Source organism: Camelus bactrianus, chromosome 19, assembly GCF_048773025.1.
Source record: "Camelus bactrianus isolate YW-2024 breed Bactrian camel chromosome 19, ASM4877302v1, whole genome shotgun sequence".
NCBI lineage: Eukaryota > Metazoa > Chordata > Mammalia > Artiodactyla > Camelidae > Camelus > Camelus bactrianus.
The window spans coordinates 33,806,691-33,832,548 of NC_133557.1; the positions used below are offsets into that span (position 1 = coordinate 33,806,691).

At 60.8% G+C, this 25,858-nt stretch overlaps 1 protein-coding gene across 2 annotated transcripts in view; it reads right to left on the minus strand.

Annotated features, from left to right (window-relative positions):
• Positions 1-507: 507 nt before the first annotated feature.
• Positions 508-25,858, minus strand: part of PYGB (glycogen phosphorylase B) — a 37,820-nt gene continuing 12,469 nt past the window's right edge. The window contains exons 2-20 of one of the 2 annotated variants that reach the window (XM_074347745.1): positions 22,815-22,916; positions 20,876-20,954; positions 19,738-19,841; positions 17,266-17,397; positions 15,646-15,757; positions 15,290-15,372; positions 14,270-14,413; positions 13,761-13,853; positions 12,754-12,900; positions 11,935-12,098; positions 11,135-11,249; positions 10,250-10,351; positions 9,735-9,882; positions 7,242-7,300; positions 6,045-6,186; positions 4,466-4,673; positions 3,578-3,712; positions 2,760-2,826; positions 508-1,781 (exon numbers count right to left, since the gene is read on the minus strand). In XM_074347745.1, coding sequence (XP_074203846.1) covers positions 1,629-1,781; positions 2,760-2,826; positions 3,578-3,712; positions 4,466-4,673; positions 6,045-6,186; positions 7,242-7,300; positions 9,735-9,882; positions 10,250-10,351; positions 11,135-11,249; positions 11,935-12,098; positions 12,754-12,900; positions 13,761-13,853; positions 14,270-14,413; positions 15,290-15,372; positions 15,646-15,757; positions 17,266-17,397; positions 19,738-19,841; positions 20,876-20,954; positions 22,815-22,916 — 2,289 coding nt within the window. In that variant the 3' untranslated portion in view covers positions 508-1,628. Of the gene's footprint in view, positions 1,782-2,759; positions 2,827-3,575; positions 3,713-3,945; positions 4,064-4,465; positions 4,674-6,044; positions 6,187-7,241; positions 7,301-9,734; positions 9,883-10,249; positions 10,352-11,134; positions 11,250-11,934; positions 12,099-12,753; positions 12,901-13,760; positions 13,854-14,269; positions 14,414-15,289; positions 15,373-15,645; positions 15,758-17,265; positions 17,398-19,737; positions 19,842-20,875; positions 20,955-22,814; positions 22,917-25,858 lie in introns of those variants that run through there. The other variant, XR_012500731.1, reaches the window with a different exon arrangement.

A 25,858-nucleotide genomic window follows, 5' to 3' on the forward strand; every position in this document is an offset into this window, starting at 1 on the left:
GTGGTCTGGAACAGCTGGACATTCACAGCTGTGAACCTTGGTCACACGCGTGTGTCACGGGAGCTCCCTAGACCCGAGACCGGGAGAAGGCATCTCCTACATCCCCACCAGGGTCTGCAGCGCGCTTTTGGGTGACACTGAGCGGGGAAATCACATCCCTCCTGGCTTTCTATTCAATCTGCAGTCACACAGTTGGTGGGGGGGTTTGGTCCCCAGGGCATTCCACTTCCCAGGGCCAGGAGCAGTGGCAGAAGACGGGGGTGGAAAACAATGCAGTTCACACCTAAGTGTCAACACCCTGATGCCGGTCTTCCCAGCGTCTGGGTTGGACGATTCTTTGTAGAGCTGGTGGCCCAGACACACATGCTCCTGGTCCCACATGCAGCTGGGTGAGACTGTCCTCAGGCCCAGAACAACGGGCTGTGGTGCAGCCTGGCCCCCCGCCCACAGGGCCACACACCGGGTCCACGCACCGCCCTCGGTGCAGAGTGAAGCGCACAAGCCGGGTCAGCCAAGCATAAGCAGTTTAATTGGTTTCTCACACGAGGTGGTACAGGAGGGGCACAGTGACGGTCACAGTCGGCCTAGGGATGGGCAGCAGAGCATATCGGGGGCACAGTCACACCCCAGAAGGCGTCCCCGTGACCCTGGAGAAGTGTGCAGTCAGGATGGAGGTGAGGGCAGGGCCGCAGGTGAGGTGGGAGAGACCCGGGAAGGCGCTTCTGCCCACGGCTCCAGGCTGCTGTCTGGGCTCCGCTCTGGGCCCACCTGGTCCTTCTCCAGACCAGGCTGTTGCGCTGCTGGAAAGGGAGCGGGGAGGGGGGCCGGCTTCACATGTAAGACGGAGACGCACCCCAGGCATGGAGGGGTGTGGGGTAGGGGCTGCACGCCCTGCCTCATCCAGCAGAGGCAGGCACCCTGGTCCCACGGCAGGGCCGGGTGAGAACACCCCACCACTGCCTCCCCAGGCAGCAGCTTCAAAAGCACTGGGCTCAGTTGCTAAAAGAATGAAAGGCTTCAACTAGTTTCTTTTTCACAAGGAAAATTTTTTTTTGAAAAAGCAAAACCAAACTGACTTTTTACCAGTCATCCTTGTCTCACCCAAGGCCCCCCTAGATGCTGGACACAGGTGTCCCCCTCAGTGTCACCCCAGCTGTCTCGGGTGCCCACAGGGCAGCTGTGGAGACAAGGCCCAGAGCACTGGACCCTCCCAGCAGGTAGAGCTGGGCCAGGGAGGACCAGAGGCCACACCAGACGGCCAGCCCAAGTGCTGTAGGAACATACACACGTCCCCAGGCTCTGCCACACTGCCTGCCCAGACCCCAGAATCCAGAGGCTCAAAGCTAAAAACAAGCTCACACAAGGCACATGCAAGGCTGTGGGAGCCCGGCTGGCGTCCCCACCTTCCCCACCTCCCAGGGTGGGCGGGCAAAGCTGCAGGCCAGCTGCCCCGGTCAGCGCCACCCTGGTCAGTGCCGCGGGCTCCGCTCTGCTGCAGGCGGCGGGAGAGCCTCTCTGTCAGCATCTTTCCTTCCCCACCATGATCCCCACATTCCTCCCAGAAACAGCAGTGGGAAAAAAAGCAGGTGCTGGGAAGCTGGACGAGGGGCAGAGTCGGCAAGGGGGGCCTAGTCCCTGGAGAGGCTGGGGGGTGGGGTCTGCAGGGCGGAGGGCTCCACGCCCCAGATGTCCCGGGCATACTCGGTGATGGTCCGGTCACTGGAGAACTTGCCGGCACAGGCGATGTTCCTGATAACCTTCTCAGTCCACTCCCGGGGGTTCTGTGGGGGGAAGCCAATGCTGTGTGATCGTGGGCTCTTCCCAGCCGAGCACTCAGCCCTGGGCAGCCTGATGGATGACGAGGAATCTCCACTGAAAAGGGGGCCTTGCCCACCAGGAAAGCTACCAGATGACCAGGTATAGGGGCAAGGAGCCCGGGAGGTCCCCGCCCTGAATGCTCCACGTCCCGCTAGGACACTGCGCACACAACGGACAGAAGAGTGTTCCCTGACCAGCCAGCCCTGACGATCACCCGGTTTCCCAGCCCCTTCTGTTCCTTCACTCAAGGGAAGTCAGGAGTCGTTCCTTTGGGGAAGGGGCGGGACGGGCACCGAGTCAGAAGCACAAGCCCCTCAGGCCCTGTCCAAAGAGCGCCTTGCACGATCTGGACAAACCATCGCAACGACTGCACGGTCACACCCCCATCACCAGTGTCCCCCCCACTGCCATCCTCAGTGCACCACCCCAGGCTCGGGAGCGGGTCTTCCCAGGAGACCCCAGTGGACACGCCCACTCCTCGCAGCTCACACGGGGGACACGCTGGCACCAGCGTCCCTGCCTTTGGAGCTCTGCGCCTTAGAGCTCCAAGTCCCTCGCTGCTGCGGTGGACGCTCACACCTTTCCGAGAAATCGTCCACATCCTCGTTTTAAACACGTTCTCCAGCACACAACGGTCTACACTGCTCATGAGGCCTGTCCCTCTCCCAGGGCCTCGCGCCCCCCTGCTCACACCACAGGGGCGGTCAGGTCGCAGGCTAGGGCACTGGGGCCCCAGGATGGGCACTCCTGCCCTGCTCACTTGCACTGTGGCAGCTGCCCAGAGGCTGCAGGAGCCTGAGCCGGTGTGGACAGAGAGGAGAGGGGCGGCAGGGTCAGTCCCCGAGTGGAAGGAGCCACAAGAGGACCCATGATTCCTGGGAGCAGCCCGAGACAGCAGGACACGGTCGCACCCCCACCAGCTCGGGACCCAAGAGCCTCACCCGGTACAGCCGGTCCACCCGAGCCTGGCAGGCCACATACGCTTCATAATCTGCAAACACCTTGAACCTGAAACAGGAGACGGGAAGTTGGGCTGGGCAGGCACCCTGGCCAACTGCATTCTCACACTCTGCAGGGCAGGGGTGGCCACGGGGGCTGCTCTGTGAGCAACACTTGTGTCCTGGGGACGCTACTCTAGAAGAGACATATTTTAACCCAACATTCTTCTTAAAAACCTGAGTGCGAGGCTTCCTGCCGATTTTGCCCCCAGGGGGAGGGCACGGTGACTGCCAGGCTCAGGTCTCACAGGACTGAGAGATGGAGGTGCAGGATTGATGGTTACAGAAACTGACTGAGGCAGGAACAGTTCATAAAACCCTGGAAGGTCCCTCCTTGAACACAGACCTCAGGCAGGAGACAGCGTTCACCAAAAAAGTGACAGACCAGCCCCAAGGAGATGGAAGTGGGACAGAGGCCGCGTCTCAGCCTCAGACGGACCCTGGTGACACCTGCGAGGAGGCAGCACTGTGGACCTGCTCCCGTGAGCAAGGCCGCACCCAGGACTGATAGGCACAGGACACACCCCATGTACGCAGCCACGTCTTACTTTACAGCCTCGTGAGTGAGTTCGTTCCACCCAGACCACCACTGGGCTCCCCGGGCACCGTCAGAGGCCCCTCAGGTCCCAGGCCCTGGATGGGCCGAGGAGGGAGAGCTCACCAAGGCCCAGGCTTCACCCAGACAACACGCAGTTTTCACCCCGCCTGGAGGACCCTCAGAATGACCCATTGGAAGGGAGGGATGCAGCGGGCCGTCCCACCTGTCATGGTTCAGCAGCATGTTGACGACGTCCTTGAAGCAGTCCGGCTCTCTGGGTGAGAAGAAGCCACTGCCGATCTGGTCCACGGCCTGCCGCAGCTCGGGCAGGCGGTCATAGTACTCCCGGGCATTGTACCTGCGGGGAGACGGCCGTGCGTCCATGACAGCCGCTGGGCCCTCGAGAGGTGGGAGCCACCATGGGTGCGTCAGCCCCACGGGGTCCTGTTACTGTTACAGACACGTTGGCGTATGGCTCTGCTGTCCCCGTGGGGGCACTGCTCAAATTACACCCCCCCCCCCCCCCGTGTGCCAGACGGGCTCGTCCCAGGACACAGGGATGGCGCAGAAAGGGCAGCAGGGCGTGCTCACAGGCTGACTTTCTGGGCTCTGGTGCCCAAGGCCTCACCAACTCCCCCGAGCTTTCAGGCGATTAGGCAGTTTCAGCTATTGCTCAGAATTAGGCCAGGCTGGGCCCCCCAGCATGTCCCTGGTCGTGAAAAACCAGTAGAAATGTGAAGTCTCGACACAGGAGGGGCCCTGGACGGGGTCCCGGGACAGGGAAGAGCACTTGTACGAAAAACAAGGAAGCTACCCGAGTACACGGGGTTCCCCGTACTGTCGCTTCAGTTTTCCTGTATATTTAGAACTCTTCCGAGACTACCAGGGTCACTCCACAAAGTCAGGGCAGCAGGTCCCAGCAGCTCTGGCCCCCCATCCCCGAGGGCTCCTGCTCTTGGCGCTTTGGGAACAATGAGCCTGGAGCATGCAGGCTGGGCCGCGGAGCCCCAGCACAGGGAGCCTGCGTGGTGCCCAGGAGGTGGGCAGACGGGCCCTGGGAGGCCGCCACAGACCCACGACTGGTGCCCACAGGCACCAGAGGGACACACACCCTTTGCGGTCCAGGGCCTCCACGTCCTCCACCCGGAGGCCAAAGATGAAGAGGTTCTCGGCCCCTGCCTCCTCAGCCATCTCCACGTTGGCCCCATCCATGGTGCCGATGGTCAGGGCACCGTTGAGCATGAACTTCATGTTGCCCGTGCCCGAGGCCTCGGTGCCCGCGGTGGAGATCTGCTGCGACAGGTCCGCGGCCGGGATCACTGCGGGGGGATGGAGGCACGAGCAAGACTCGTCGGCCATGAACACTCAGTGCAGAAGCACAGACCCCCCCGAGGGCCCCTCCCTGGTTCCGGGCGGCCCAGGTGGAGGCTCTCCAGGAAAGGGTCTGTCACTTCAGCAAAGCTGTGTTGTAACTGACCTGCAGGGACACACCCTTTCAGTCCCCTAATCACACAATACCTCGCCTAACCTGTTCTTTCCTCAAACCAAAGAAATAGAAGTAGCAGATGCCAGGATCTCTTCCCCAGCTCCCCCTGCAGTGACTGCGAGCAGAGCCCGGCCACCAAGCCTGCGCTGGGGGAGGGGGCGAGCACTCTGACCCCGTCCCGGTGACTGACTGAGATCACCTCCCCTTTGCCCCTAAAACCTTTCATGGCTGAGCAGAATCTCCAGAGCTGGGTGGGGACATGGATTGCCAGCTGAGTAACTTTTCCATTTCTGCCAGCCCTGGCCTCGTGTTGACTTCTCCAGCGGCACGCAGCTGGCCCCAAGGTCAGTGCCACTGAGGAGAAGCCTGGCAGGTGCAGTGGATTTTTGTTCTGGAACCTTTTGCAGATGCCCAGCCAAAGTCTGGCGGGGGCCCTGGTCCTGACCTGATGGTGTAATCGCTCCCCTGCACCCTGATGTCCCTTCCGTCTCAGCCTGTGAGGCTCCTGTAACCCCTTCAAGGGGAATCCAGCTCTCACAGGAGGAGGACCGGGGGCGGGGCGGGGGGCGACCTTCCGGTGGTCGCACGCGCAGGAGTTACTCTGGGTCGTGTACAGACTGGGCACAGCAGCCAGGACATGACCCAGTGCAGCCCCGCGGCTTCTCCCAAGCATGGGTTCCCGGCACAGGCTTCTCCACGTGGCACTGGGCACCCAGCCTCCGTCCTGCCTGCCCTCGCATCCCTGCTCCCCGTCCTCCGCTCCACCCCAACCCAGCCGGCGGGCTCTCAGGGTCAGACCAGAACCCACCCCTTCAAGGTCAGCCCAGGCACCAGCCCACTCCGCACCTCCGGCCCCCACGTAGGCCTGTCTCCAGGCGGCAGGCCACACCCAGGACCCACAAAGCAGAGTGGGCACAGGACCGAGGCTCCGAGCTGCCCTCAGAAGGACAGGAGGGGCAGGTGCTGGCCAGTGAGCGAGCAGGTGGGGGCAAGGAAGAGCACCCTCTGGGGGAGGGGGGGCAGCTCGAGGCCACGGACGTGCGAGGCAGGGCTTCCCCGGAGCCTCAGCTGCCAGGTGGGGCCTCTGGCCATGAAGCCTCTGCGGCCGCGGGGCCTGGCCCCTGTGGCAGTTAATCTGCCCGGGAGCGAGACAGGCCCTGACCAGCAAGGACCACGTGTGCCCAGGCAGGGTAGGCTCCCTCACCTTTCTCGGCCAGGGACACCCGGTAGTTCTCCAGGAAGACCACTTTGAGCCTGTCGCCCACGACTGGATCCTGGTTGACAATGTCGCCGATGGATGTCACCAGCTTGATGATCATCTTGGCCATGTGGTAGCCAGGCGCCGCCTGGATGGACGGGGGCAGGCGCTCAGCGCAGACCCCCATGCCAGGCCTGCCCTGGCATGGGGTGGCGGCTCCACGGGGCCGAGGCCACGGCGTCCCCACATGCCCTGCCCTCTGCCCAGCAGACGGATGCACGGGGGGTGCCACCTTGCCCGCATGCACTGGCCTGTCAGCCTCAAGCTCGGGCTTCTGATTCCGGTTTGTTTTTCAGAAACAAAGAAAAGGCACGAGGGCTTCTACGAACTGACTACCAGCTTACAGGACACACAGGGAATGAAGGGAGGTCCTGGAGCAGACCAGAGGGGCACGGTCAGGGAGCCAGCCTGGGACACACAGCCCAGGTCTGTAACTAGTGAACTGCAGGGCGGAAAAAAGAGGGGATGTGGAGAGAAACTGACACGGGAGAGTCAGGAGCCACAGCCACCCCCCACACGAGGACCGTGTGCCCTGATTCGGTCAGAGTGAGCTGTCCCTAGCAGGACAACCGGGCGCATGGCTCCAGCTGGATATTAGCGACATGTTTCAGGTGCGATGGTGGCGGGGTCGGTGCCCAAGGAAAAACGTCATTGTGAAGACAAGTTCTTAGGGGCAAAGTGTTACAACGTCTGTCATTTACTTAAAAACGGCTCAGCAGGAGTCAAGGGGGCGGGTCTCTGGAGGTTCTACGGAGCGAACCGAGGACAGGACCGCCGCTGCATGGCAGCCACACGATGGGACTCCGCGATTGCGTGTCCAAGACCAGGTGCCACAGTCAGAAATGAACGCGGCTGAGCCCAGAGCAGACGCACCAGTGGCTGATGGGGCAGCCAGCGGCCTGCGTCCACCTAGCACACGAGTGTGGGCGAGGCTGGAAGGGCGGCAGCCACCCAAGGGAACGGCGCTGCCCCCGGAGGGAGGGGCCCGCAAGCCCCTTGCCCCCCCCCCCCCGCCATGCTGCGCAGGCAGGGGCCCCGTCCAGCTCCCTCCTGTCACTGAGCTGAAGGACACAAGCACACCTAGCGGCAGCACCTCCACCCCCACAGCCCAACCTTGAGCGCGCGCAGAGGACGCCACCTCACCTTGCCCCCGATCATGACAGTCCTGGGTACGACGGCCTGGGCCGGGTCCTTCTTTATCCCTGCAGGACGACAAGGCCAGGTGAGGCCCCTGCAGCCGGACACACCGGAGCCCTGGCACAGGCCGTGGGGACCGGTGTTCTCAGAGCTCAGCCTGAGGCAGGCGCTGCTGAACCAGGAACCCCACGGACAAGGGGGCTGGCTCCCCCGCCCTACACGTGGTCCAGGTCAGCACAGAAGGCCAGCCAGGAAGAGGTGCTTCCAGGCAGCTCAGTGGAGGAGCTGCACCTTTGTTTCCAGAGCCACCCAACACAGGAGCCGCTCTGGCCACCACACTGAGGGCCTTGCACGTGGCGGGCACTTGGAAGACAGGTGCCCCTGGGGTTCTGGAAATTCACCATCAGCCTTGAGGGGCATCTGCTGGGGCAGAGGTGAGAAGCCCCCGGGCCTCCCCTGCGCAGGGCAGATGGTGGGGGGTGGGGTGTACAGCGCTCGCCAGGGAGACGGGTCAGCCCTGTGATTTACAGGAACCAGTAAAGGGCCGGGGCCAGTCTTAACACCTGACTTCAGGTTCCAGCAGGAACACAACTGTCCCTCAGTTCTGAATCTTCCTGCTTTCAGACAGCAGACAGAATAACACGGAGAACAGGAAAAACCCCAAACCCACAAACTGCACTTTTACAGTAACTAGTAGAGAAGAAAAATCTGTTAATTGCAGAGCATCGAGCAAGGTCTGCCTGGTCCCGGAACGAGGGGAAGACGGGCCGTGGACTCGGGGCTCAGCAATCCCCAGCATCCTGGGGGTGGTGCAGGGAGACCTCAGCAGGGCCCCCCACAGGGCACCCTCGGAAGGCGCCCTGGACATCCTGGTGGACAGAGGCAGGGCCTTCCTGGGCCTCCAGGACTTGGACCACGGCGGAGGTATCGCGGGGTGGGGAGGCCCTGGGAAGGGGTCCTGAGGCAGCTCCCCCAGAAAAGAGCGGCCACACAGCTTTGCTGCAGACGCAGGACATGGGACCAGCCGGCCTACAAGTCTCCAACCTGTGACTGTCACCGTGGATGGGACAGCAGAACCGCCCCACAGAGTGCAGGCCGAGCACAGAAGCCACGAGGGAGGGGAGACTCACGGGGACACAGCAGACATGAAACAGAAAAGGAAGGACCTGCAGAAAATGCCAGAGAGAAATCAACAGGCAGGGAGGCGGCGGCGGCAGAAGCCCAGCCCCAGCTCGCCGGAACCCCAGCACAAGAGCACCAGGCGTCTCGCTGCGCTTCAAGGCAACGTCTAGAAGTAACACGTGCTGGTACCAACCAGCACGCCGAGAGGCCCCGAGCATCAGGAAAACCGACCCACCGGCCAGCACAGCCGAGCAAACCGCTCCCCTACGACCAAGGCGCATGGTGCACGGCCCAGCGAATGCCGGCCTCGGCCGAGCATCCTTCCTGAGAGGCCACCAGCTGCCCTGCACACGTGAGGCCTCGGGCTCCACTCCCGCAAGTGGCGTGTGGACAACAGGGAAGCGGGCAGACGGCTCTGCGAGAGACTGGACGCGCTCACCGCAGACAGACCAGGCAGGTCACGGGAGGCTGGCGGAGCAGCGCGGACGTGGTGTGCACACAGGCCGACCGCCCCGTCCGACCGCTGCAGGGATGGAGGGAGGGCCACCCAGCAGGGCACTCGGGACACCACTGGGGCAACGACAGAGAAAGTGCAGAAAATCAAGCGCACAAAAGAAAACCGCGGCGAGGAGCCCAAAACCCGTCTCTGTGAGCAGCTGCGTCTGGCTGGGGAGACGACCCCTCGGGTAGGAGCCAAATCAACCCCGATCGGCATCTGTCCTGTCACGTCTGCCTCACGAGTGACCGGCTCCCCCGGGACGGAGGCCCACTCCTGGCGACGGGAGATCTGATTTCTTGGGAGCGCTGTGTCTGGGAGGCTGTTTGTGGTTCCCACCTTCCACTTCACTGCATTACAGAATGTTAAAGCGAAGTTTTTTCCTTAAGGCTCTATTTCCTTATTTAAAGAACAAGCAAACGTGCATATTTACTTTCTGGGGGTCTCTGATCCACATCTGCTTCATGATCAGATGAGCTTAAATAGTCCAAGGTGTAGAGAAACAAATGCTCTCCAGCTCCAGTGAGTAAACTTGAAATGCCGCCTCTGCTAAGTGAAGTATTTCCAAGTAACTGTAATATCGATCATTACTAAATTTAAAGTGAGTGCGGAACTGAACCTGGAACCCAGCCTCCGAGGGCCCGCAGGCCCCCACCCTGAGCCGGCACAGCCCCTGGGCTGCTCTGTACTGAACACAGGGAAACAGGAGGTCCCCACTCAGAATGCAGTATCGCCCCCTCAACCAACCGCGCAAGGAGAGGATCTAGGTCCCAGTCAGTCGTACAGGGTGACCACGTTGTGGAGGGACACAGTCATAGAGTGACCACGTGGAGGGGGACACTCACAGTCGTACAGGGTGACCACGTGGAGGGGACACTCACGGTTGTACAGAGTGACCACGTGCAGGCAGTTCAGCAGCTGCCGCTTGTACTCATGGATCCTCTTGACGTGCACGTCGAACATGGAGGAGGGGTTGACCTTCACCTTGTACTCCTGCTCTAGGAAGGCGGCGAACTTTGCCTTGTTCTCCTGGGAAAACAGAGGGGAGGATGGTGGGACAGTTCCCGGGGCCGAGCCCCAGAGGGACATGGGGAAGCGTAGTTCCGAAAGTGGACCTGCCCAAGTGCCAGACAAACAGGAAAGCAGACCTGGGAGACGCTGAGGGTCAGACCAGCAGAGAATGGAGGCGGGCCGATGGGGGAAGGCCACACGAAGGGCCACTTCCGGCCCCAAGGCCAGGCCGCATGCTCCGCAGGGGAGGCCGCCCCCCACAGCATCCATGTGCGGAAACAGGACCTGCGTGGACCCCGTGTGCTCCCCCGAACGAGCTCTGCGCAGGGGCCAGCAGCCCCTCTGGGAGGTGACGGGGTGGCCGCGGCCGGGCCACACTGCCCACCTGCTTGACCTGGGCCACGTCCCTGATGAGGGCCTCGTCGCCCGCCAGCGGCAGCAGCTTCCTCAACTGGCTCAGGTCCGTCAGGAAACCCTCCCCGATCCTCTGCAGAACCGAAAAGGGACGTGTGGTTTCACACCTCCTTCACCCTCAGCTCTCCCCTCCTTCCCCGGTCCCCGAGGGAACACTGCGCAGTGAGGCCGGTCAAGTCTCAACGGCGGACGCGTCCACTGCAAACGCAGGAGACTGCCGTCTCAAAGCACCCCCAGGCTTGCACCCACCGCAGCCAACTGGACGGGGCCTTCCAGCCACCCCCCCACCCCAGCTGGGCCTGGGCACCCCCTTCACACCAGTGGGAGCTGCTTCCAGACCAGCGTCCCACAGCACGCCCCGCCCAACCTCCCTGTTGCTCATTTAGGACCCAGAGGAAAACTCCTGGCCTCCCGACACCGGGCCGTGTCCGCAGCCTGGCCCGGCACCGAGGCCACGCTGGCCAGACCCGGGCGGGCCGTGTCCCCCGCGCAGCGCCCTGGAGCAGAGACCCGCTGCCCCTGCAGCGCTGCTCCCAGCCGCCTCCCGTCAGCTCTGAGCCCTCAGCTCTGCCGTCCGTCCCTCTTGGGGAAGCCGGCCCTGACACGCAGCCCTCGTCCCAGGCCCACCCCCACCGGCACCTGCCTTCCTGAGCGAGCAAGTCAGCAAGTCGGTAGCGACCACGTGTCCGGCTCACGAAGGCCTCCAGCGGGCAGCCGGCCTGGGCCCAGGACCTCGCCTCTCAGCTCTGGCACCGGCTACTGGGGCTGCTGACCGACTGCCCAGCCCAGCTCTCCCTCGCCGGGCGTCCCAACTGCAAGGCACCCCCGGGCGCTGGGCTCGGAGGTGCCATCTTACCTGCACGATGGTGTCGGCCAGCCCCGGGTTACACAGGAGCAGCCAGCGCCGGGGCGTGATGCCGTTCGTCTTGTTCTGGAACTTCTCTGGCTCCAGCTCACAGAAATCCTTAAAGCTACGAACGCAGAAAACAGGCGACTGTCACAGAGGCTGATCTGAGCAGGAGACGCAGGCACCTCGAAGGGGCCCCGCCCGCCCGCCCCGCCCCCCAGCGGCCAGGGCAGGCGGCACCTCCACGCCCGGGAAGCCGGCGGGCGGGCGGCGCGGCCTTTCACCCACGTCCGCGCTGGGCGGGCTGCGGCCTGGCCACCTCCCGTGGTCGTGGCAGTGGGCAGTGGGCAGGCCTGAGAGCCCAGGGCTCAGCGTCCTCGCCGGTAAGATGAGGACCACCCCCTGCAGAGAAGTCTGCAGGGGGGACGGAACGGCCCCGGGCGAGGCCCCAGGGCAGCACCTGGACCGGACCGCGGGGCAGCCTCCGCACACACACCTGTGGAGGCGGCCAGGCGCTCACGGGAGGTGCACCGAGATCCCCTCCCGCCAAGGAGGGTGGGAGGCATGGAATATGAGCTACAGACTCCTCCTTCCTCTCGGACGAGCCCCAGCCCATCACGCCTGACCTGCCCCGTCCCGGCCGGGACACGAGTCCCCAGGCAGGAGCCTCCGCCTGGACAGACGGAGAACGCAGACAGAGGACCTCCTGGTGACAAGAGGGCTTGGCTCCCTGACGCTGGCCTCAGCCACTGCACTGAGGATGGCCGGCCTGGGATCAGAGGCAGCTCCGGGAAGTGCGGGCCACTCACACCGACTGCTTCACAATCTCCGAGTGGATCCTGGCCACGCCGTTGACAGCGTGGGACCCGATGACACACAGGTGGGCCATGTTGATGCGCTTGCAGTCCCCCTCCTCGATCACAGACATCCTCCGCAGGCGGTCCACGTCCCCGGGGAACAGGGCGGCCACATGCTGCCGGGACAGAGCCAAGAGCAGGGTGGCTGCAGCCCAGACTCCAGGCAGGCCCCAGCACACGTCCACCCCGAGGGCAGCAGGGGTCCAGACTGCAGACCTGGTGGGGCTGCCCTGTGGGAGGAGACAGGAGGCCCGGATGCCCAGGACATGCCGAGTGATGTCCAGGAACAGAGGGTGCGGTCCCCGCTGGCCCGGCAGGGCGCAGCCACATCCTGACCAGTGGGAACTGCTACTGTGTCATCCAGAAGGTTAGAAAAATGGACTGTGAGCACGCCTGAGTGCTAAGTTCCCCTGGTCCTGGACCACTGTCCTCTCTGGAAGTAACGGAAAAGGCAAACGGTGCTTTGTTCCAGATCACCCAGATGCTGTTGTGACGTCTCAGGACAAACACCTCTGGCATTCCAGGAGCTCAGACACTTACATCTGAACCCAGCCCAGAGATGGGAACGTTTTAGAAAGACCTCAACCCGCAACTCCCACACACACGGCAGGGGCCCAGATGAGTGTACTCCGGCCAGCAGCTCTGCCAAGGGACGCCCCCAGCCCAAAGGCCTCTGCTGCACAGAAACTACTCTGGTCAGGAAGTAAACCCCAGGGCAGAGGGGGCCTGTCGGCGCCCCGGTCAGCACAGGAGGGTTGGACCGGCACTTACGTCCAGGTGCTGCTGGTTGAGGGCGTAGATGATCTCCAGGTGCCGGGGCAGCAGCTTCTCAAACATGGGCACGGGCCAGCGCTCCAAGGCCTCGGGCAGCACCGTGTGGTTGGTGTAGGCGCAGGTCTTCCTCGTGATTTCCCAGGCCTAGAACATGCGGGACACCCAATGCTTCCTTTGGGAGACAGCAGCTCTCTGCCAGGAGCCAGGGCAGAGGCCGGGGTCCAGACGCACGCTCTGCTCCCTGCGGCCTGGAGCCTCCCGAACCCACAGCGAGCCCGTCACTTTCCATACTCGACCCACGTGCCCCTCACGTCCATGCCCAGCGACTCGGCCTCCCCGCTACCGGGAGTCACCGCAAACCGAGCACAGCGCTGGGCAGCTTTAACTCCCACCAAGCTGGCCCCACGGTCAGTGCTGAGGGGACTCGCCCTCCGCGGGCCGGAGTGAGCAGGACCTGCCAGCCCGCCCGGAAGTGCTCCCCACACCAGAGACCAGAAAGGGCTCCGGGTGCTAAAAAAAAATTGGGTGGAACAGTTTCACGTGTTGATTTAATTAAACAAGATCAAGAAAACCCCGCTAAAGAACCTAGAACCAAAGTAAACTGAGTTAGGAAAACAAGCCTAGAAACACGTAAGCCACGCATTCCTTCAAACCTAACCCTGCTGGGTGTTCTTGCCCCAGTTCCAAGATGAACGAATGTAGGCGGAGGCTCTGGCAAGTGCCAGCATCCTCCTCTTGTCGTCCAGAGAGTCACTCTTCTGTAGCCTTTCACTTCTGCTCTCACTCAGTGTCCTGGTTCCTTGGGGGAAACCCCACACCCGCTCCCACGACCCTGTCTCCCAGGGACGACGTCCCTCTGTGCTCCCAAGGCCCCCACGTCCCAGGACGAGCTCAGTACCCACGCGTGCTGTCAGGACAGGCTTGAAGGGCAGCTCCCGGTGGGGCTGCGGGGGCGGGGACGGCACTCCCGGGAGCTGCCCGGCACACCTGTCCCCAGTGCTCACCTTGTCCCAGTCTACTTTCTCCACGTCCACCAGGATCCGCATGAGCTCGGGGATGGCAAGGGCCGGGTGCGTGTCGTTCAGCTGGATGGCCACCTGCATTCACACGCCCGTGGGGGGCCCACGGTTGGCATGTGTAGAAGTGGGGTCCTCAGCCGCCCACCCCGGGAAGCTGGTCACAGGGCCGACAGCAGGAAGCAGACAGCCCGGCCCGGCACCGGGCCGGCGTGGAGACTGGTTGGGGAGCAGGGGCGGCTCGGCAGCAGGCGCCCGGGGCCCCATGCCCGGAACGCTGCCGCCACCTGGGATACGCCTGCAGACTGTTTAAGTCGCTGAACTGAGACTGCAAATCCCTCTGCTGTGCCCGAGGAGGCCACTCCCGGCGTCCCGGACGGCCTCGAGGCCCCCGAGCCCAGCGCAGCCTGCCCTGCCTGGCCCTCCCGCCGCCGAGAGGAGGCAGCCCCACCTGCGAACAGCCCTTCGGCACTGAGCTCACCAGCTGACAAACACACCTTGTCTGGGAAAGTGTCGAAACAGGTCCTCACGGGGTCGCGGCAGCCGAACTTGGAGGACTTGAAGCGCCGGACGATGTCCTGGAGGGTGGCGGCCACGGCAAAGTACTCCTGCTTCAGCCGCAGCTCCTTGCCCTCGAAGAACTGCGGACACGCGCAGCTCTGGCACCGCGGCCCAGCCTCCGGCCGCGCGGGCCTCCGGCCGGCGGGGGGCGCGGAGGCGTGAGCGGCATGGAGAGCAGGGCCCGGGCACGGTCAGGGGACCCGAGGCTCCAGGGCCCAGCCTGCATGTGACCTGCAGTCGGGGAGGGGCTGTGGCGGCAGCCGGCAGGGGCCGCAGTGCCCTGAACGAGGACAGGGAAGGGCCAGGGCCGGGGCCGGGACGCCCTCTCCCAAGCGAGGCGTTCCAGAACGCCTCCTGCCGGAAGCGTGGGCAGCTGCTGGACCCTCCCGAGTGGGGGGCGGGGTGACCTTCCTGTGAGCCTTGGAGCCCGGTGCCCCCAGCTACGGCGTGCACATGTTTCTCTGATAAAATGAAAAAGCACATGACCCACTGAGCTGGGCAGACTCCAAGGCTTGTCTGGCAGCAACAAGCTGCCAGACGCTGAATTTGGTGGCAGTGGAGGAGTGGCTGGGACGCCCTCCCCTCGCACATGGTGGGCGCACGTTAAAAGCTTGTCAGACAGTGACCGTCACGCATCTCAAGGCGTCACTGCAACACGAGGACCACTGGCCCCACCCGACACACATCACCCAGCTCTCAGGGAACTGGCCTCAGGGGAACAAGAGCAGAAACCAGCCAGGTAGGGGTCTGATGGCTCCGTGGCCCCGCACAGGGCGGCCTGCAGAGTGCAGGGTGGCCGGTGTTCACAGGGAAGGAGGTGTAAGGCCGAGCACCTCCAGGAGCTCTCCCGGGCAGAGGGCAGAGGGCAGAGGGCAGAGGAGAGGCCATGGCGCGCCCAGCCTCCTGGACCTGCTCGCGGGCCTCAGCGGACATGTGGGAGGGACGGAGCCACTCACGTTGTCGTTGGGATACAGGACTCTGGAGATGTTCTCGGCCAGATTCCTGTCCAGGACCGCCTCGATGTAGCCGCCCACGTTGACTGAGGGCAGAGATGAAGGTGAGGACCCGCCCGCCGGCCAAGGCTCCTCTGGCCCTGGCGCTGTGGATTCTCCCCATCAGCCTGAGGACGAGCGCTCCTGTGCAGGAGGCGCCTGGAGCTGCAGGGCTGCCCTCCCACACCCAGCAAGGCCCCTGGCTCTTTCTGGAGGGCACGGGGTCCCTGGGAAGCCCTGCCTCACAGGCTCTGTGTGTGAGCGCAGCTCGCGGCGAGTCTGGGGTCGGCCCCCCCAGATGGGGACAGGAGGGGACGCACAGTCGTGCAGCTTGAAGTCATTGGGTGCCTTGGCAGACCACAGTCTCATGGTGTTGACGGTGTCACTCTTGTAGCCAGGCACCGGCGTGTCGTAGGGCATGGCCAACACCACCTGCGGACAAAGACGCGGTCCACAGGCCTGGCCGCCTGCCACCCTCTGGAAGCCGCAGGCTGCCTCTGCCTCCGTGGCTGCTCCTGCTCAGAATAGGCCCAGCCTGCCCTGCGCCATGCCGGCCCGCCCACCCCACGTCCCGAGCTAGGAGCACGTGAGGCAGCCGGGGGTGAGCCTGACTCCACTCCCCGTCAGCTTCCCTTGTCGAGCTCTGCCTGCTTCCATCCCCGGCAGCCACTCCTCCCGCGTGCCCGGTCCCGCCTGTCGTCTTCTCACTCAGCACTGCCTGAGCAACCTCCTGCCCACAGACAACTTGTTTCGACCCATGTCCCACGTCCCCTCCTGCCACAAGCCTTGACCTCGAACCCTCAGCAGAACTCAGCCAGCCTCACAGCCCCTCCCAACAGAACACACTGCACCTGCTCCCCCTGAAGAAGGCTGCCCCCTCCCTCCCCATCCCACCTGCCCAGGAGCCTCAGCCTTGTTCCCACCAAGCTCAGGAAGAGGGGCACAAGCCTCAGGGTCACTTCTGCCCTCGGACCCTCGGATTCTGGCCAGCTTGTGGTGGTGCTTCCATGCGGCTCCACGAGCTGAAGCGGTCCTGACAGCCACAAAGGGCCCTGGGACGCAGCCTTGAGGTGAAGCCCCAGCGTCACCCTCCCTCCTCGCCTCTCCTCAACCCACTGCCCCCAGCCCCCACCCCTGCCCGGCAAGCCTGCCCTCCAGGCTGAGGCCCTCGTCACATCCGCGTGGGATGCCGGCAGCCTGGGCCTCCTCATACACCCCACACCCACTCTTCCATGAGTGGATACAGCTTGAAAACCAGACACCACTCTTGCTTTTTCAAATCAAACACAGCTCATCACGGCATTCCAAGGCTGCCAGCCGCTCTGGCCCGGGTGCCAGATCGACGGATCACTTACGCTGCAGAGAACCCAGACGACTCACTCTTGCATGCCCATGACTTCCCAGGCCTCATGGACCCGCCCCATTTTCATTCAGCTGCCCACCCCACGGGCCGACAGAGGTTCCTCCCTCACCGTGGCCACCCTGCCGTGAAGCCTCTTCGCCTGCTCTATGCCCCAGACATGCACCCTTTACCGGTGCCCACTGCAGCCAATATACCCCCTCTGCCAAGTGCTCGGTGCTCCTACCCTGGTTCCCCCAAAGGGCCCAATGGGGTGGGGGCGCTCCATTCCAGGACATCCACCCAAGGCCCCACATGCCCAGGGCTCCGACAGCTCAGAATTACTGGCGAGATGCCCTGGGGGACACGACTGAGAGCCTGGGGCCAGTCACACCCAGGTGTCAGTGCCTGTCCCTGCCCAGGACCATCCTGCCTGTCGTTATACTACTGCGGGTCTTGACCCAACGCAACACTGACTACACTGTGAAGGGCAGCTCAGTCAGCGTCTCCCACTGTCTGAAGCCTGGTGCCACGCCGCCCCAGCCACACCTCCCAGCGCCACACCTCCCAGCCACACTGCCCCAGCCACGCCCCGCGGTACCTGCGTGTCCAGCCACCGCACGCCCTCGGGGCCGTGCTCCACCCTCCCGTAGAAGTGCACCGGGAGCGTGTATTCCGGCCGGGCCTTCTCCCAGGGGTTGCCATAGCGCAGCCAGTCGTCGGCCTCCTCCACCTGCAAGGGACCCACAGCAGGTGGGTCCTGGGGACGCCGACCAGCACGGAAACAAAAACCGCGGCCTACTTACGGCACAGCTGAGTGTTTAACAATGAACACTGAGGACTATTCAACAAGAAAACTCATCAAATTCAGAAAAATACATCGAAGTGACAAGGCATTAAGAACGCCCTGAACTTAGCAGCAAACAGGAAGAAGTCCTGAGGCGCAGCGTGAACAAGTCTAGGCACGCCACACGGACAGGCCACGTCCTGGGTGACTCCATCCACACCGCGTGTCCAGGAAGCCACTTCACAGACACAGTGTTGCCTGGCACTGGGGCAGGGCTGTGAATGGGACAGGGTCTCTTCGCTGGGTGGCGAAAATGTTTTGGAAATACAGTGAGGATGGCTGCCCTGCTCCTTAAATACATTAAAAACCGCTTGATATCTCAGTCAGGCTGATGTAAACGAAAAATCACTGGCAGTCCACTGCTTTGAAAGCGGCTTTACAGACCCATGCGTGCCCGACGCCACCGGAAGGCACCACCTCTGTTGCGCCTTCCTCAAGGCAGCTTATTTTCCCAAAACTGCACCCAGTGCCACCTAAAACCAGAAAATACGGAAAAGCCATTCCCACAAGCTAGACGCAGCCCACGGCCCCGAGCAGCCTTGGAGAAGCAGCGTTTGGTGGGGCTGCTCTTCCCTTTGCCCTGGGGACTTTCTCTGCTTCCAAGTGATGGAATAAATTAGTTTGTCGGGGCAGTGAGTGAAGAATTACAAATCTAAATTAACTAAAATTTAAATGAGATCAAATCTTTTTTCTTCCAATTTAACGACGTATGTTATTTTGAGGGGTCTGTGAATTAACGGCTGGTCCCCAGAAAGAGCAGCTGGGTCGTCGAGCATCTTAGGATGGTGGCTGCTTCACCGTGGTCCGCTCCAGGGCGCGCCTAGCAGGACTGTCCTGCCACCTGACTTCCCAGTGGCCTGTCCCTGGATGTGATGAGACGCCAGCATCCCAACCCGGCTGTCTCCTCAGAGCAGGCCAGTGAGTTAGTTGCCTGCAGAAGCAGCACTTCCCAGATCCAAGAAGCATGGGGTCTCCCCTCCAGAGACCCCTCTTGACAGGCAGGCTGGCCACCAAGGCTGCTTAGGGACCATGCTTCCACGTGCTACAGCCACACTCACTCTGCCTGCCTGGCTCCCTGGACAACGGGGAGGGACGAGGGCAAGTTTACCACTCGCTTGTCATCTGAGGACTGCCTTTGAATTGTTAAGCAGGATGGCGAGAGGTACAGGAACAAGGAACCAGAAGAAAGAAGTGTCTGTGGCCAAACAGACTGACAGACAGAAAACCAAAACCTTCCTCCCTATGACCTAACACCCCCCTGGCGGGAGGAACCTCAGTCTGTCTTGTAAACACACCCGCTGTCTCACTGCAGAAGAGCCAGGAAGGGCCAGAGCCCACGTGCAAGGCTGGGGCGCAGCCGAGGCGCACACGCGACCGTGAGCAAAGTCACCCGGGAGGCACCGGAGGGAAAGTGCTCTCCTCTCTTCAAGGTTGGAGGGAGCGTTTCTGTAGGTTCAGCGATGGTACAAGCATTTTGTCTCTTTTTGCTTTTGCTCAGGCCTCTCTCGGCTGACAGCATACCTTGAGCGCCTTCAAACACACGGAAATGCCAGAGAACTGGCGGTGACAGCCCACCCAGCACCTGGGCGCTGCCGAGTCGGCTCCTTAGGCCGTGTGCCTGGTCTACCCCGTCTCCGCCCACCCACCCGTTAGTTTCTGGCGCAAAGTAAGCTGCAGATTTCTGCACGGCCCTCCAGGACACTGCAGCGTGCACGTGCTCGCCATGCGTTTATGTTTCGGTCAGTATACACACAGCGGCGTGCCCAGGGCTCAGGCACAACGCTGGTGAGCGCGCACGGCCGCGCACACCTGCAGGACCCAAACGCGGCCGAGGTCGAGGGCTTCACGCAGACTGCGATACTTCCCTCTTACAGACTCTGATCCTAACTCTGGCTCTGCTTTCTCTGGCTTCTGGACTCCACATTGTTTAAACAAACTACTCTCCAGCTGCGTGGAGAGCTGTCCTTCCATTCTGAAACGCCAAACTGAGGGAAATGCGCACCTCGCCCAGTGGAGAGGGTGGGGCTGCATTTCCGCCCAGGCAGCCTTGACCATTTTGCTTGGCTGTCCGACGCCTCAGAAGAGGCTCACCCTTCCTCAGAGCTTTGCAGAGCCCAGCCTCTGGCCCCTCGGACGTCTTCCCCCGCAAGTGTCAGGGAGACGGCAGAAGGTTGGCCTCTGTGCAAACGAGGCTGCCAGTGGCCGAGGGAGCCAAGCCGCACTCACCTGCCAGCCATTGACGACCTTCTGGTTAAAAATCCCGAACTCGTAGCGGATCCCATAACCATACGCTGCCAGACCCAAGGTGGCCATCGAGTCAAGGAAGCAGGCTGCAAACCCAGCACAAAGAGCTGCTTGGGACCAGAGACACTCAGCAGATTGGAGGCCACTGGAGCCCAGGCCTGGCTACCAAGTCAAGCAGGCGCAGGGCTGGCCCGCGGGGCATCAGGCCGCGACTCTGGGGTGACCAGCTGGCCCTATGCTCGGGAAGAGGCACAGGGACCCCAAGTGCCTGGGGCCGGGCCAGCTCATGGGGGTGTGGGAAGGAGACTGAGTCCGACGGAGAACACCACCAAGCCGGCCCGGCACAACACACTGCCCTCACTCAGGCTGCAGGCTCCCCGGCCTCCACACACTCCGTGTGAAAGCCATCTGCCTGGTGGGGTGACACCACGAAATACCTCCCCCGACTTGGGTAAGGACGACACAGAAACAGGGGCTAGAAGGGGGCATTTCACCATCCACGTGCTGAAAACCAAGGTGTCAGAGTGCCCCTGGGGCCCCAAGAAGGTGAGTGCACGCCACCAAATCGAGCCCTCATTCTGATCGAAATGTCCTGAAGACAAATCACAATGTTCCGAATAAAGATCCAGAAGACAGCTTTATTAAACTTCTGGATTAAATTAAAAAGAGAAAAATTTGAAACTCCACATGAAAACACCAGCAAATGACATACACGCCAACTCACCAACTCACCAAGTAGGCACAGGGCCTGGGGTGTCAGGCCCGGGCCCACAAACGCAAGCCCTGGGCTCGCTCTGAGTAAATCACCCTCGTGGGAGGGGCATGGCACGCTACAGCAGGCTCAGGGCTGCCCGGGCTGAACAGGGACGCGGCTCCAGGAGCCACAGGGCTCAGACCCATGGGCTGTCACCCAAGGCCATGGGGAAGGCCAGTGGCACCACTGAGTGGCAGGGAAGGCGACTGGGAGCCAGCAGGAAGGAGCCCGCCGGCAGTCGGGGTAGGGACGGGACCCGCTGGGACAGGTGAGCCGGGTTAGGCAGCCGCTTGGCCCCGTGGGCACTGCTCCCAGACTGAAGCACTGGTCAGGAGAAGCCTGTCCTGGACGAGAGCCCAGGCTTACCTGCCAGCCTCCCCAAGCCCCCGTTCCCAAGGCCAGCGTCCTCTTCTATTTCCTCCAGCTCTTCGAGGTCCAACCCCAGCTGTGAGTAAAAAGAGAAGTAACATTTTAATACTATGTAGTATTTCCCCTTAAGCAACAGGTGGAAAGTTATTTAAATCTTGTGAGCAAATTATCAAAGGTTAGAGTCTGCTTTCTTGTAGACCTGAAAATCCAATGTTAAAATCGTGTTAGGATGTGGAGAAAAGGGGGCCTCCTACACTGCGGGTGGGAGCATAAATTGGTGCAGCCGCTGTGGAGGACAGTAGGGAGATTCCTCAAAAACCAAAATCAGACTTACCAGAGGGTCCAGCAGTCCCACTCCCGGGCAGACATCCGGAGAAAAACATAATTCAAAAAGATACATCCGCCCCAGTTTTCACAGCAGCACTATTTACAGCAGCCAAGACATGGAAGCAGCCTTGGGGGTGCATCACAGATGACTGGATAAAGATGTGGGATATTTATACAATGGAGCACTACTCAGCATAAAAAATAAAATAACGCCATTTGCAGCAACGTGGATGGACCTGGAGGTGGTCGTACTAAGTGAAGTCAGTCAGACAGAGACAGAAAGACAAACGCCAGATAACAGCACTTACTTGTGGAATCTAAAAAATAGCACAAGTGAACGTATTTACCAAACAGAAACAGACTCACAGACGTAGAAAACAAACTTACGGTTACCAGGGGGAAGGGTGGGAGGGACAAATGGGGAGTATTAGATTAACAGATGCAGCCTGCCATATATAAAATAAACAAGGATTCACTGTACAGCACAAAGAACTAGATTCAATTTCTTGTAATAAACTATAATGGAAAAGAACTGAAAAAAAGAATACAGGCATATACATACACACACATCACTGAGTCACTGTGCTGCACCCCTGAGACTAACACAATATTGTAAAGCAACTTTCCTTCAATTAAAAAAAAATCTGTTTAATCAACGCATGAAAATGAAAGTTCCCAAGTATTTCAAAAGCTGCCAAAAGACTTAAGACTTAACGGTCAAGGTGGTGAGGGTGCAGCTATGGTTTAATGAAAAAATAACTACATTTTTTAAAATTAAAAAAGTGTACTAAAAAGAGTATTTTATATTTCTTCAAATCTCTCTAATGCACATCCTGCTTCCCTCTTGTGTGGCACCGCACGGGACGGAGCCTCTGACGGCCCACCGCACACACAAGAGAACGGAGTCAGTCCCGACCTAGAGGAGCCCGGGAAGGTCTCGGGGCCCGGGGCTCTCCGGACCACACTTTGAGAATCTGATACACTGCGAAGGGTGAAAGCAAAGTTGTGAGAAAATAAAAACAGCAAACTCATAGAGGAATGATTTAATATCTATTAAATCAAATGGTACAAACACATGCAGCAATCTGACTCAAAGTAAGATTTCAAAATACTTTCAAACTTCAAAACTGAATTTCAAAATACTGACTCCTACAGCAGTTTCCAAGAGTGAGGCCCCCTTCCACATGTGCAAAGGCCAGGAGGCTGCAGGTTCACCCTCTGGAGTCCCACCCCAAGCGTCCAGGTGGGGGGGAGGAGACAAAAAAACAAATGTGACCAACTCCAGCTCTGCTGTAAAACTGCGGGTGACCCGTGAAAGGATTAAGCCTCCAGGAGAGTGAGAGCCAGTAAAGGCATCTGGGCAAAGGCAGGTTCTTCTGAGTGGGGGTCTGGCAGGGGCTGGAGGCGGGTGACTAGCTCCAGAGCAGAGAGGCAGGGGCAGGGCCGCCTCTTCTGGCCGAGGTAAGTCCGCCTGGGCGGCGAGGGGTCCGGCGGTTGGGAAGCCTCAAAGCCTGGCGCACTGGCAGCCCAGGCCTTGCCTCCCACTCAACCCTTGCTTCCCCGGCTCCCCTCACGGGGCGGGCGTGTGGGGCCCGGACTGGCGCCGTACCTGATACATGGCCTCGTCGCAGGCGCTCCGAAGGCCCAGGTTCACCATCGTGTTGTGCAGGGTGCGGCCCATGTAGAACTCCAGCGAGAGGTAGTAGACGCGCTGGGGAAGCAGAAAGCATGTTAGACGCTGCCTCCTCCCGCTCAGGGAGGCCGCGGTGCCCGGGGGACCCACTTAAGGCCTCACCGGTCAACTCTGCACGGCCCCGCACACCCTGAAACCAGCCCGCCCTCCAGCCTTCGCCAATGCCAGCTCCCAGGGCAGTGCCCACTGTGGCCCTTTGGAAGCAGAGTCCCCATTCACTGCCCTCCTGGAGCCCCCCAGGGGACACAGGCAGACCTCCCCCTGAGGGCGAGGAGGCAGGACTGGGCGGGAACAAGGCCCCCAGGACACATGGAGTCAGGTCTCAGCAGTGCCTCCTTCCCGCCGCGCCCTCGAGCAGGAGACCACAGCCCCTGCGTGGGGCGAAGCAGCCCCGCGGGGCAGGGATGTCTCCTGCTGCCTCCAGTAAGAACTCGGTGCAGACCAAGGTCCACACCACGGGATGGGTGGATGGACGCGTCCATCTCCATCTGGTGACTGAGAGGTAAGCCTGCGAGGAAACGGGGAGGCCGACCGCCGACCCCCACTGGGGCCAGGCAGGGCGCTAACACCTCGCGTGTCCAGTACCAGCTGCTCCGAGACCCGGCCCGCAGTCCTGCTCCCACCCAGGGCCCCAGGCAGCCGCCAGCGTCCGGAGTGAGGCCCAGGAGAGGTCACGGGGACGGAGGGTCTCACAGGAGACCCCAGGTAACAAGAGCAGACGGGGCGGGAAGGACAGAGACTCACCCCCGCGCAGCAGACGCCTGCCCACTGCGCTGGAGGGACTGCCTGGGGCTTCCGCACGGCCTCCGGGCAACTCCCCCCAGATTCTCGGGTACCTTCCCTCCAGGAGTGGTGCTCAATCCCCCTCCCCCTGAGGGTGGGCTGGACACGACGGCTCCCTTGTGGTCAACAGTCCAGAGAGGGAAACGTGTGAATTCAGTTTACGGTGGTGATGACACCTTCCCCACGGGATCAAGATGAACATCACCAGCAGCAGGTCATGGTAACCGGCTGTCACGGGAAGGGGATGGGCCTCTGTGGTGCCCTCCCCCTGAGCTCCCTGACCCCATCAGGTGGTCAGGTAGCCTGACCAGCACCCCTGAGAAGACAAGGAAAGAGCAACAATGACTGCAGAGCTGCAACCAGACGAGATCCAGGGGCGGAGGAAGGACGGCGGAGGAAGAACCGGTTAAGTCGGAAGACGCGCTGAGCCAACAGTGGTTTTGGAAACCGTGCCACTGGCTGTCACGCTGCTGCCCGCAGGGGGCGGTGAAGGGGACGCGGGGACGCTAGACTCCACCACAACCCTGAAAACCTAACATTACCTCTGAATAAAAGGCGAAAAACAAAAGCAGCCTTGAGATGTGAGGCGTGCACGGGGATGAGAGTGGGTGTCGGTCCCGATGTGAACCCAGGTGGAGAGGACTGCACTGCGGTTTTACTTCCCTGTAAGGTACAACGTCCAGAATACAGTTTAAAAATCCATCTTCCTAGGGGCTGCGGAACGCAGGGAGGGCAAAGGCCTGGCAGGGTCTTTGGGTTCGTGAGCCCTGCACCACCAGCTTGGGAAGCCGCGGTCCCTGCAGCGACAGGCTGGCGGGGGCTTGTTTCGACCTGGTTTAGAATTGTGCCCAGCAGCTGCCCAGAAACACATACGGAGCCCTGGAGACCACCTGCCGGCTGCCAGCTTCACACCCGCTGTCGTAGATCGGTTTGCTTTTTGTTTGTTTTCAGCACCTTTATTGTGGTACGCTTCCCGTGCTCAGCTGCACATATTCCAGACGCACAGCCTGGTGACTTGTGATAGACACAGACACCCATGAAGCCACCGCCACAATCAAGACAGCGAACCTTCCATCCCTCCCCAGGGGGTGCAGTTTTCAGACTCTGTTTATCCCTCCTCATCCCCGCCTTTGTCTCCTGGTAACCGTAAGTTTGTTCTCTGTGTCTGCGAATCTGTTTCTGTTTTGTAGATACGTTCATTTGTGTTCTTTTTTTCGATTCCACATGTAAGTGATACCATATGCTGTTTTTCTTTCTCTTTCTGGCTCACTTCACTTAGTATGATGATGTCCAGGTCCATCCATGTTGCAGCAAATGGCATTGTTTTATTCTTTTTATGGCTGAGTAGTATTCCGTTGTATAAATATACCACATCTTCTTTATCTAGTCATCTCTTGGTGGACATTTAGGTCATTTCCATGTATTGGCTGTTGTAAATAGTGCTGCTATGAACATTGGGGTGCAGGTGTCTTTTTAAATTATATTTTTCTCTGGATATATGCCCAGGAGTCGGACTGCTGGATCCTATGGTAAGTCTATTTTCAGTCTTTTGAGGAATCTCCATACTGTTCTCCACAGTGGCTGCACCAAACTGCATCCCCACCAGCAGTGTAGGAGGGTTCCCTTTTCTCCACAGCCTCTCCAGCATTTGTCATTTGTGGACTTTTGAATGATGGCCATTCTGACTGGTGTGAGGTGATACCTCATTGTAGTTTTGATTTGCATTTCTCTGATAATTAGTGAGGTTGTAATAGTTCTTAAACTACTGTCCTCAGAACTGAGACGCAGCCTGAAAGGATAGGCCAGTTAGAAAGGGGCTCCCAACCTGAAAAGCACAGAGGCAGGGGACCTAACAAAGTGCAGAGACATCCTGTGTCAGTGGATTGGAGGGCTCAACACCGCAAAGCTGGCAAGAATCCCAGAATGATCTACAGATTCAGACAATCCCTGTCAGCACTCCAGCTGGCCTCCTCACAGACGGGCAGGCTGATGCCGGCACCGAGATGGAAACGCAAGGGACCTGGAACAGTCAGAATAACACTGAAAGAAAGAACAAAATTGGAGGACTCACACTTTCCAGTCTCAAACCCTCACTGCAAAACTCCAGTGCACGGGGCTGCGCAGGACTGGCCCGAGGACAGACACACGGAGCACTGGACTAGAACAGCGCCCAGCAA